The sequence below is a fragment of the Pelmatolapia mariae genome, linkage group LG22 (genome assembly GCF_036321145.2).
Source record: "Pelmatolapia mariae isolate MD_Pm_ZW linkage group LG22, Pm_UMD_F_2, whole genome shotgun sequence".
Classification (NCBI taxonomy): Eukaryota; Metazoa; Chordata; class Actinopteri; order Cichliformes; family Cichlidae; genus Pelmatolapia; species Pelmatolapia mariae.
In genome coordinates, this window is record NC_086245.2 from 24,629,320 (window position 1) to 24,642,103 (window position 12,784).

The 12,784-nt window shown below is 40.1% G+C and overlaps 2 protein-coding genes across 2 annotated transcripts; both read right to left on the minus strand.

The window, feature by feature from the left end:
- On the minus strand, positions 1–3,447 carry LOC135933002 (coagulation factor XI-like). The gene is made up of 8 exons (XM_065470833.1): positions 3,387–3,447; positions 3,050–3,206; positions 2,269–2,388; positions 1,895–2,013; positions 1,583–1,715; positions 1,271–1,374; positions 266–425; positions 1–103 (listed from the first exon to the last, which is right to left on the minus strand). The coding sequence occupies exons 1-8, from the start codon at positions 3,445–3,447 to the stop codon at positions 1–3; spliced, it is 957 nt and encodes a 318-aa protein (XP_065326905.1).
- Positions 3,448–9,348: 5,901 nt separating this feature from the next.
- Positions 9,349–11,825, minus strand: LOC135932337 (glutathione S-transferase A-like). The gene is made up of 6 exons (XM_065469784.1): positions 11,578–11,825; positions 11,357–11,422; positions 11,088–11,193; positions 10,339–10,457; positions 9,755–9,840; positions 9,349–9,649 (listed from the first exon to the last, which is right to left on the minus strand). Exons 1-6 carry the CDS (start codon positions 11,743–11,745, stop codon positions 9,520–9,522), a joined length of 675 nt encoding a protein of 224 aa, XP_065325856.1. The 5' UTR covers positions 11,746–11,825; the 3' UTR covers positions 9,349–9,519.
- Between the last annotated feature and the right edge of the window lie 959 nt (positions 11,826–12,784).

Sequence of the window (12,784 nt, forward strand, 5' to 3'; positions counted from 1 at the left end):
CTATGGGCAGTTTTTAAGGGAGAAACCCGACACAACATTGGTGACTTTGATGACTTTGGGAGGAGCAGGGATGGTGATGACACGCTTCAGGTAGCAGCGACGCCTACAGTACAAAATCCAACAGTTTAAATTAGAGACTGGAGATATAGTTGTCATCAGATTACAAAAAGTGTGAATACAACAGATTAATAAATGTGACGTGGTTTCTGGGTGCGACGTGAATTACTAGTTTAAAGTGTGCACAGAAGTACTCGTAATACTTCACCAATAACTGCAATCAAAGAAAGTTTCATCAACGTAGGTGTAGAACTGGCAGTGAGGGTCCTCAGTGCATGTCTTCTGACATGTGTCTGCATCATCGATCAGCTCATAGCGAATGTCAGAACCTTTGAAATCTACTCCTTCATGAGCCACTCTAGCCCAGTCTGTTTGCAGAAACACATGTCACTATGCTGAAGGGATGGACACATAAAATATTCCTGTGCATAATTACAGTGTCTTTAACAATATTACCTTTACAGAAAAAAGCCCAAAAGATGATTGTCTCACATCCACATGTTGTATTCGAGGAAAATGACATAGATTTGGTTTGTCATCAAGTTTTACATTAAAAGTTTTGTTCTACTTTTTCTCCCTAGGTTATGACAAATTGATATCTGTAAATCTACACTGCTCAAAAATGAAGCTAAAGAAACACTTTCAAAACAAATCAGATTTCAGTGATGTCAGATCCAAACTTGTATGATCTCAAAATCCTCCTTAATAGTTTGTTTGGCCCCTAGACGTGCATGCCTAAGCCTGTTCTGAAGCAGCCTAACCACATCAGGGCATGCACGTCTAATCATACTTATGAGACAGTCGATGGTGTCCTGGGGGATCTCCTCCGGGATCTGGACCAGTGCAACCTGACAATGTGGGATGGACTGAACCATAATGTCCTAGAGGTGGGGGTGTGGGGGCAGACAATGGAATCAATTACTTCATCCTCCAGGAACTGCCTGATTGAGTGTTTCTTACAGTGGGCCCAACGTTCCAGGTTCCAATAAATTTATCATTTATGTAACAGTGTTATTATTCAGTATTCACCCACATTTATTTGCCTACGTTTTAAATTTGCTTGATGATCTAAAACATGTAAGTGTGAAATATTTAGAAAAATAAGAAATCAGGAAGGGGGAAAATACTTTTCACAACACTGTATGCTGTTCAGTAACTGTTCGCTCACAAACACGTTCATGTGCAGCATTAAAGGTTGATTTGCGCTACTCACTGCTGTTAAGCTGACAGGAACGGTGTGGTAGCCCTGAAGTGCCTGTATCTGCCCTGGTGACTATTTCATGTGTGTTTTCCTTCAGGTAACAAACAAAGGTATTCCTAAGAAACAAATAAAATCAAAAAGGCTTAAAAGCTAAATGTACAAGAGGGTCTAAATGTTTGCATATAATGTAGAGCTGTAGAGCTACAATTCTGCACTTAAGTACAGTTTTATTACACTGCCTGTTAGACATGCTACAAAAAGAAAAACAGATAAGATATTTGTTTCACTCTCAGATGAGACGTTGTCTGAAACACAGACAACTACCTGTTATAAGTGAAGTAGGTGCAGCGCGGATGAGTTGAGCACAGAGTCTGACAGTGTTCAGGACAGGCAGCAGGCAGCGACTCAATGTCACTTCCTGGGATGTCAGTGTTTGGAAAAAGCTTTCTCTGACATACTGAATATAAAAGAGGAAAGACATTTGTTTTATTTGATATGCTTTTATATTCCCATGTGAAGCACTTTGTAATAGATTCTAGTCTTAAAAGGGCTATATAAATACATTTTACTTACATTAGGAAAACACACAGACAACAAACAGGAAGTGAGCCGAAAGCTACAACTAGGTCTATGTACCTTTGTCAAAGTGCTGAGTTTGGTATGTTATGTGGGAGAATCCAGATGTTACACCAGCTCTTCTTTCAATAACAGGAGTCCTTGGTACAGTCCAACTGAATTTAAGGTGACACTTATACCTTAAACAGAACAAGAAATCTAGCTAACAAGAAATCATATTCTCCTTTGATGTTAGAGTGCAAAATATCATAGACAAACATGAACATGGAGTTTAAAAAACAAGATGTGACACAAGACTGCAATAAACTGAACTTTGGGAAATGCAGAGGTGTAGGACAAATCTTTTTGTTAAAAACTAATCTTTTGTGGTTAAAAAATAAATAAATATGGAAACATGTGTTTAAAATAAATATGCTATCCTAACTCAAATTTACCTGACTTTACTATTTGAGAAATTGTCTTTTACAAAAGCGAAGAACTGACACGCAGGGTCCTGGGTGCACACTCGCTGACACTCCTCGTGGTCACCTGTGAACAAGGACCTGTAGTCTCTCCTGAGGGAGTGGACTTTAGGTAGCAGTGGAAGTGCCTGCAGAGACCGACAAGTAGAAGAAGCCACGGTATAACCAACATAACAGATCAGATCCCGAAATTACTTGACATACAGTGCTTCCTATAGCTGGATATGGTTCTTTAGACTTTTGGCTGAACTCTGTTAAATCTCAAGTTGCCATCAGTGAGAGGCAGCGATCATGGGTGAGTATACTGGCATACAGTGTGGGACAGCTCTGTAACATCTCGTGGAAGTTGGGGAGAGTGCCTCTGGATTGGCAGACTGGAGTGATGGTGTGTTCAAACTTCAAGGGGATCAAACTCCTCACTCAAAAAAGTATATGCCATGGAACTGGAGAGCACAGTCTGTTGAATTTTGTGGTGAAAGAGAAACAAGTACAAATGTGATTTTGATATACTGGTCAATCTACCTTCTCACTCTCACCCAGGATCAGGAGTAGATCATAGATACAAGAAGCAGAAATTAGTTCAGCTCAACTTTAGAGATAGGGTGCAGAGAAAGGTCATTTGGAAGGAACTCATCGCCTTGTTTGGGAAAACTTTGGTGGTGTTGCTTAGACTGCTGCACCTTACAACCTGCCCCTGCAAGCTGAACCTGGATAAGTATGTGTATATATTGCAACTCATTTGTGCCAGTCATACCTGTCATCATGGGTCCAATCAGCACGAACAAAGCTAAAGAAGAGGCAAGAGGGGTGCTGGGTGCACAATAGCTGACAGTGGTTAACATCAGGGGAGTAGAGAAATGTTATGTCATTTCCCGGGAAATCCATGTTCTCCAGAATATTTGGATTACATGCTGAAGAACAGAAAAGGGAAATATTTAAGGAAACATTTACATGTACAAAGAAGTTGTTCATATATCACAAACATTTAACCACACAAAAGTGCTAAAGAATAAGCATAATGGTAGATACATGAACAGGAAGTTGCATACATTTAGCCCTGTCATAACAAGATCTTGCATAGTGCATCATACCTTGACTTAAAGAAGAGCTGTGGAGGGAGAGAAGACCAACGAAGATCAAATGTGTTATCATCTTTAACGTTTAACAGTAGAGGAAATGAAACTCATCAAACACGACTACATTTAACGGAAAGGCTGTGCAAATAGAAAATTGTCCTTTGAGCCATACAAAGGGCAATTTTGCAATCGGATCTATTTGCACAGCCAATCTCTGGCACAGTCAATAACCTGCCCTACAACTAGAGTTTAGATAATTTTATGTTGGTATTTACCAAAGTGAAAATTTATCATATGCTTTGATTATTGTGTCTAGCTTTGGTTGTTGCCACATTCCATAAATGAAGCTGGCCTCCCATGTGTACAGGCTGATTTAGGGTTCATACTGAAAAACAACGTGTATGAATGTTTAAGTAGCAAACTGCAGAATTTAGTTTATTGCTCTTTGCTTTCAGACACTGACTTTTCCAAATGCAAAGAACAAACAAGACACAAACGGAAATGCAATCACAGATAATAACAGGAGCAGCGCCCGATGAATGAAGTGAATCCAGCAGCAGAGGGCAGTGATGCGGTATTCTTATCATTATATAATCCTGTTGAAAGATACAAAGGACTCCAACAGACTGGTGTTATGTCTGGTGATTCACACACAAAGAAATGTTAACATAGGTGGTTAATGTCATAGTCCTGCCCTCAAGAAACCTTGCATGTTTTGCTGTTATGTGTCTTGCACAGTTTAAGGTTTTTCTGCCTTTTTGTGTCAACTACTGCCGTGTAATGTTGTCAAATGTAACAGTGCTCATCAGTTTTTCTTTGATATTCAGGGCTACATGTAATTACAATTGCAACATGGCTCAAATAGTGATAAGATATTATTCCAATTTTGTTTCGTTTTGTTTTTTGATCACCCACACACAGTGGGTCGAACATCTGGAATGAGTAAAACAGCTTGTGTACACAAAGGACTAGCTGCTTAGAAAAGCTAAAAAGAGAGGGAGGCTGCTTTGTGCAGAGGAATGCAATGCAGTAACTGAAACACTGCAAGTTATCAATGTGACCTCACAGCTAATCTGCAGCTGATTAGCTCTTCCTTTGATATTAATTTACTAACATTAATTTTTTTTGCATTAATTTTTTCCCACTGTATTCGACATCTTAGAATAGATTTTTGAACAGGTTTATGATTTAATCCTGTCACTGTCGGTTTTCTAGTGCTCCAGCTGGTAGTAGCCTTCAGTCTCAGGTGTGGTCAGTGAAAGTTGCTCCCACTTACTTTACATGCGGATTTGATGCTTTGTTTGGTGTTTTGGTTTGTTGATGGTAATTGTTTGCCTTCTGTTGGTCCCATCTTTCTTTCTTGCCTTGGTTAGAATTTTGAAAACTCATATTTGCTTGCCATGGCTTTTTAGATAGAAATTGCCGCAGTGACATGTTAGAGGGAAACATTGGGATCATGTGTCCTTCCTTTATGTACAAATGATAACCCACTGGCACCAGTGCCGACCTCTCAATGCATGTAGACATTAAGAGTTCTCGGGAGGGGCCATGCTGACACCTGCTGCTTTCTGGCGGGAAGCACCATGCCCTCCCGTGTTTTAAATGCACTCTAGAACAACATGCAGCAACACTACACATGAGCGGACAGAGGGAGGTATGGGGTCTTCCCACACCCACGTTCTCTGTTAGCCATCGGGGCACAGGGGCTGGGCGGAGGTGTTGGCCTCCAGTTGGGATCTGGGATGCAGGGCCTCCCTGCTGCTGCAGGGCCGGGGGCGGTCTGCTTGTCTCCACCCCGGGGGAAAGGGTAGCATCTGGACCTGGACCTGAGGTAGAGAGTATGTTTGGGGAGCGTGATTGTGTGTACAATGTCCATTTGTGTCTGTCTTTACGTTGTGTGAGTGCTGAGTATTTGTATATGTGTGCATAAGGGTAGGAATGCACGTTTGTGTCTGTGTGTGCCTGTTTGTCTGTGTCTATATGTCAGGTCGGATCTCAGACTCCACCTCTCTGGCAACATCTCAGGACTATCTCCCCTCACCACACTCCCTGCTGGCGGCTGATGGCCTCAGGCGTCGGTGCGTTGGTGGCACCCATGGCTCGGTCGGGCCTCTTCCAGGGTGTGGGGGGCCCTCAGGCCTTCGGCCTCTGGGCCTGTGGCTTTGGCACAGCTGGCTGCGGGCAGAGCCTGCGGGCACACCACTGCAGCCCCTTCTGGCTTCTGCTCCGTGGCTGCTGGGTGACCTCTCGTTTGGGGCTCTCCTCAGCTCTTCCCAGGAGGGTGGCACAGTTGCCCCCCTGGTGGTCCTCCTTGGGTCCTCGTATTCTGGGGCCTCTGGATGTCTGAGGCCTGAGTCTCCTCCATACCTGCTTCATGCCCTGGGGGACGGGGCTATGGCTCCCAAGACCATCTAGCAGATCGTTACGTGGAGAAACCTTTTGAATACAAGCGCGCTGATACACACAGGTATGCACACAGGTGTACACAGACACAAACTACACCTTTCTTGGCTGCTACCTCAAAGCACATTGTGCGCTGTCGGTCCTGCGTGCTGCACAACAACATTCAATATTTAGTATTTACTGTTATTTACTGTTTGCTAGATTAATGCGATAGTGCTGTGTTTATTATGTTGCTCCCTGTTTTTACTTGTTTTCTCTTTTTCTCTTTTTTTCTCTCAACAGGTGATCCGTGAGATTTTTTTTTCTTTTTAAATGTCCTTTCTCACTGTCCCTCTTCCCCTCTGTTTTTTTGTTCCTTCATCTTTCTTTCTCCCTTTCCTATCCCCCAGTCATGTCTGTCCCATCTGTGACAACTGAAAATAAAATAAAATAAAATAAAATAAAATAAAATAAAATAAAATAAAATAAAATAAAATAAAATAAAATAAATAATAACAACAAAGGTCGATCAAATGGACCAAAACGGCAAGGCTGTGATGATCCACTTGGCAAAGTAAATCCATTAGGTATCTTTGTTGGCTTTCAGACATCAATTCTGATGGCTAAAAAAACCAAATGGGACAGGCAATAAATAAATAAATAAATAAAATAAATAAATAAATGATAACCCATGCTGACTGTGTCTCAGTCATATATGTGCACACATATAGATACCTCCAAAAACAGTTTTTAACAGTGAAACTTGACACAGCATTGGTGGCTTTGGTAACTTTAGGATGAGCAGGCACTATGACAACACAAAATTAACTACATTGCAAATTAGACACCGGAAATACAGCTGTCATCAAATTACAAAAAGTGTGGCTTTAACAGATTAATAAACATAACATGTTTTCTGGATTTAACCTGAATTACTAGTTTTCTTTTAAAAATCAAAAATATATGTATTTAAGCAATTGTGCATGTAAGCAACCACTTTTGAACATTATCTGTCCACACACTGCAAATGTCATAAATTCTGAAATGAAATCCTTCACGGGCCACCGTAGCCTAGTCTGTTGTCAAACAGTTAAACTTACAGACAGAAAGAGTTAAATTTACAGATCAGTTACACTATATGGATTTTAAATGAAATTTCCAATGAAAATATGCCGAACTTTTCTTTACAAATTGTATACATTGTATCCAAATTATATCCATTTAAATGATAAAGTTTAAATAGAATGTAACTGAAAAAATGAAACCAATTATTTGGCTGAAACTAAACTTGATCAAACTTAAAATGTAACTCTAATAGTGTCACTTAAAATTACTTGTAATACTCAAATAATTTCCATGTGATGTTTCTCAACACAAAAAGGTGGAAGTGCACTTGATAAAAATTCTTCAAACGTTCTTTAGATTTAAAACTTATGTTTATGTCAGATCAACTGAATTTAATGTGACACTTATATGTTAGACAGAACAAGAAATTTATGTTATCAATCAGCTAATCACTCAATCAATCAGTCAATCTACCCAGACGATATACGAGATGATGACGAACACTGGAGGGAAACAGTGTTTAAAAAAATAGCCTCCACCACTCCATCAAAACTCCAAAGCTGAACTCTAGGAAGTCCAGAAAGTCGAGAAAGACGCAGTTTTGCGTGTTTATTCTTTCCTTTCCTTTCAAACCATTTGTATCAGTAATAGTGTAGAGCACTTTAAAAAGCACTGACTGAAAAATCTAGACTTTTCTAATCAAAGTTTAACTGCTTTTGTCTTTGAAACTCTCTTGTGCAAAATATAAAAACTAACATGCAACGTCCTTCTCTCTAAAGTACAGCCAGCTTTATGTGCAGCTACCATGAACACAAACTTGGAGTTTAGATGATTTTATGTTGGTATTTTCTGAAGTGAAAACTCATAGACTATTATGTGTGTTGATCATTGTTATGACTTCCTCTCTGCCTCTACAGTAGAGCTAAATCTTCCTCACAAATACAAGCAAGTGATTTTGTAAAGTCTAAATGAATTCATGTTTAAGTTAACCCAACAACCCTGCTGTCTGAAGTAACTGGGGGAAAAATGAGAGACGTAGAAGGCAACATACAAAACCAAGAGTATGAACTCAAGAACAGCATGCTCTCATTGAAGCATGGGCCACAACGTTGTCTTGATATACGAATCTATGGTTTGGGTGACAGTTGAAGCAAGCCACCACCTGCCCCTGTATCACTTTCAGTCACCATGGTCCTGGGACAATAGGAGAAACCAGATAGCTTTAACAGTGTCAAAAGCACGCTGACAAGCTGACTACTCATATTTGATTTCAGCCTTCAGTTCTATGACAGCGACCAAACAGTGACAGCCAATGCAAACTGGGAGCTGGTTCCACAGAGCAGGGCCCTGAAAGCTGAAGGTGCTGCCACCCGTTCTACTTTACACACCGTAGGAACGACAAGTAAACCAGGAGTGTGAAAAAAATGTTATGTTGGGATAGTATGAAACTATGAAATGATACGTGACTATCTAAGACCTTTTATGTAAGTTGAAGGATTTTAAACTTCATTCTCAATTTAACAGAAAACCAGTGAAGAGAAGCTGACGGGATAGATATATGTTCTCTCTTTGTAGTCCCAGCTAATGTCTTTAAAACATTCTTTGAGTTTAACTAACTAACTGTACTGCATCATATGGCTTCATAGGTAAATAAAGCTGGTAAAACGTATATTATGCTGTCTGACAATAGTGCCTAAATGAAGCCTGGATAATAGGAATAGAAATGGTCCTGGCATAGAACCCTGCGGAACCCTTAGCGTGTGAAGAATACTCGCCATCATGGCAACACCCTACAAAACACAGAAAGCTCGTAAGCTCCTTCTTGTTTGGGGAAAACAAACATTGTTAAGGGTAAAAGGTTTTAAACCAGTTCAACAGGTGAAACCACTCCAACCTCCCAGACAAACAGGGCAGTGGATAAGACATTTCGCACAGTCTTAGTGATCACATCCCTCTTTAACCAAGTCCAAAAGATGCACATCTGTAAGTAGCTCTAAGTGTTTTGGAAATCAAATGCCATCATTTGTGATGGGGGTCTTCTCTGTACCTGGTTTGAAACTTGCTGGCTCATAAGAGACACATTAAAAAGAGGAAAAGGAAACAACTCCCTTTTAGGTCAACCGTGTATTTATGGGCCCTGAATTTTCTAAACTACACCTTGATAGAATTGATAGTCTATAACCACACCTGGAGAAAATACTCACTCTCCCAGTAAGTATTCTCTCTAGGCAAAATCCCCATGGTGAACCCATTAAATCAAGTCGCTCTTAATTTGGGATCTTTGCTGGTTCTTTGCTTGAGTCCAGTATGAAAAGAAATATTTACAATCTGAATAAAAATTATTCAGAAACAATTATTTAGCTGAGTCTAGTGAGCTGTCTCTCTTTCTCTGCAGAAGTTGCAGGAAGGATCATGACAGTTTTCTTGAAAAGTGCATCCAAACATGAAACCTGCAGTGAAAGGTGTGAAAACCTAAAATAAACTGTAATGGGTCTTTTGTGGTCAATAATATGATATTAATAAAGCAGACAAAACTGAAACTTGTTTTTTATTGCTTTTTGTTCACATCACAGTGAGAATCAGACAGTTTCAGAAACAAATGATGTTAAAAAATATGAAAGGGTAGAGCGGTACAACAAATGGAAATACATGAAAAACACAACAGGAAAAGTTAGCTGGTTAACCAAAGAGCATCTGAATCTCAGATGTCTTTAAGTATGTCCTGTCCAGGTGTCTCCTTCCAAGTAGGAGGCCAGGTGGCTTTGATGCTGGGTCTGTTCATCAGATTTTTATAGTATTCTGCCAGTTTTGGGTACCGCTCTTCAGAAAGCCTGCAGGAAAGAAAAAAGCTGGAGTGAGTTCATTGCTATTTATTATTCCATCCAATCATCTAGCCAGGCTGCTAAGAGATGTTTCTGGTCATTTAGTCCACTTACCCAAAGCGGTAGAGATAAGCGATGGCTGGAAAAACAATCACGTCGGCCAGGGAAAAGTTCTTTCCTGCCAGGAAACCGCCTGATGTCTAAAAAGAAAAGGAGAAGTAGTTATGTAAGAAAAATTTGAAAAAAAGCTAAAAAGCACACAAAGTAAAATAAAGATAGAAAAATAGCCATCACAGGGGGTTATAGCCTGGCGTAATAAATGTTCTGCATTGATTATGTTCCCTTAAAAACCAAGGCAAGATTGACTTTGATAAATAAGGCTTGCTTTATTCTACAGACATGAAGATTAGCACTGCAGACTGATTCAAACTACTAGCATGGCCTTGTTCAAGTATAACTACATGGATGTCTAAAGATCAATAATTAACACATAAAATTTTGTGTAACACCCTTAAGGGCCAAAGTCTGAAGAGCTAAATTGTTCTTTTACAGCTTGCTGATGGTGTTAATGCACACCATTCCAAAAGCCTTTTCTTATTACGTCTCATTTTTAAAAATTGTTTTAGAAAAAACTGGTAGAAATATTCTGAGTTTTAGTTTAGCACAACAGACTGTAGGCATACACGTCATTCACATACCTTCTGCAGGTATCCCTCCCAAAGCTTGACCTCAGCAGTCAGAGCTTCTTTGTTTCTCTTAATGGCAGAGTCGTGTCTCTCTCCCTCTGGGACCTTCCAGTTGTAGTAGATAACATTTCCTAGAAAAATATAACACACAAAAAAAAAAATAAACCAACAAAACCTGACATACAATTATTAAAATGTATCTCTATGAAACCTAAATAAAATCTACCCAGACACCAGCAGGGAATTTTACAAGTATCAAATCACATGACAAACAAGTGACTTTACATGCAAAGCTAGTCTGAGCATGTGATCACTGGTGGGATTAACATGTGACCTGTTAACATCAGTCTCTGTTATGAGAGTTGCTCACCAGAGAAATGGACTAAGGGATTGTCTTATGGCTTAATTATGTGAATGCACAGATCATTAGTGTGTGCCGTGTGTTTTGAACAACTAAAGGTCTCAAGGGGAGGCTGAGGAGGGTTGGTTGCTGAAGACCAGTGGCAGTTGTTAGTGTGGTGTTGCCAAGTACAGCAGTTCAAAATCCCAGAGCACAGACCTCTGAATGACAACATCAGCCAGGTCACACAGAAAGAGATTTAGCAGCCTTGATATATTCTTTACAGACTCACTAAATCCCTGTGGTTCTAACGTTGTTTGGGGTACACGCACTGTGATGAAGGAAGTTCAGGTTTCAACAGTTATGTCACTGCAAGGCAAAACAAAACTGAGACATTTTCTGCATCTCCGAACTAACGTACCCATTTTGTCTCCGAATGTGTTAACCTCAAACACACGCTGGAACATCAATGCTTGTTCCGCATCGCAGTCAGGGATCAGCTTGGTTCCCTGCGACTTGTACTTGCACTGTTGGGAAAAAAACAGTGTGAAGCTCTTGTTCTTTACATCTCTGGTATAGTGTGTCTGTTTTTACAATGCACTGTTAAAAATATAATCACAAGCAGCTCTGCTACCTAGGAACTCCATGGCAACATAGCATTTCAAGTAGGGCCAGATTCAGAGTTCTCACCTCTAAGAAGAAGCATGCACCGCATGACTCATTGATGATTTTGTCCCCACATTTGAAGGCAGGAAGCTTTAAGAGACAGTGCAAGGAAAACCATAAACACTTTGTTCTGGTTAAAGTGTTCTTATTTGTGAATGCCAAGTGAATACTCCATTTACTCCATACCAGGAAACAAATGCAGATTTCAGATATGAGAGTGTTTACATAGTGTGATATGAACCTACCTGACCCCTGGGGTTAATGTCCATGACTTCCTTTGACTTGTGCTCTCCCTTCTCAAAGGAGAGCAGTTTTTGGTTGTATCCTTGCAGGTTCTTCTCCTCCAGAGCGATCATTATCCTCCAGCAGGGAGGAGATCCGGAGCCCCAGAGCAGAGTGATTTCCTTGGCCATGATTTCAGAGTGAAGTGCTTAACCTAACAGGTGAAGTCAAAGAAGGTTTAAAGACTGGAGCTGGAGTGGATGAAATGCCTGACTTTATAGCTCCAGTCCTCTATGTCAGGATTCCTGGAATTAAGCCCCATCCCATTTCTGTGCTCCTGCCAAAGAGCTGTCACACCAAGATACCTAACGCCCACAAAAGTTAAACGCGATATGACGTTAGCCTGATGCGGTAGGATATTTAAAATGTGTATTCAAAAAACAAAATTTTCAGATTTATTAACAATTTCTCCGTGATTTGTCTTTAAAATGGACTGTAGTCACAGGTATTGCAAAACACGTGTGGAGGAGAGGTGACTTCTCTTGCTTTTTGTGGAAACTCTTTGATCCAAAGGCGGACAAAGAATGTGGGGGTACTTGGGAAAAGCGATACATGAAAAAACTCCAGAAAGTCAAGAAAAAAAATAAAAACTTAACATTAAGGGGTGAAAAACTTTTCTAAAACATAATAAAAGACAATGAAGCCACACGGAAACAGTGTATAAAGTAGGACATATAATTGGAGTGTTACTGCCATGCTCCCCTGTGGTCAGGGATATTGTAGCTATTTGCAATTAATTCTCGGAACATTTTATCTCTATTAACGGTTGCATATCAGTAATGATTGTTTAGAAAATGGAAAAGAGTACGATGATTTTTGATGGTGCTTTAGTTTATATTTGAACCGATTCCTGCAGTAGTTCGCTGTTTTGTTGCTGCTGCTGGTGAACGACGCCCTGAGAAGTGAAACTCACGGTGATTCAGCACTTTGTATTCAAATCTGCACACACACAGTTCTGACATAACCGATTAATCAAAATTCTACTGACTGCATCTAATAGGACCATGGCAATGCAAATAAAATCAAATGTGCATCCACTGATTAAAATGTTGGTGCATACTCGGCAGTTTGGTTCTCTGAGTCTTTGACCTCTTTGCAGCGGGCACTTAAACAGCTGTGGATATCATTGTATCAATAAGGCAATGACGTAAGATCTGTGTGCGCCTACAT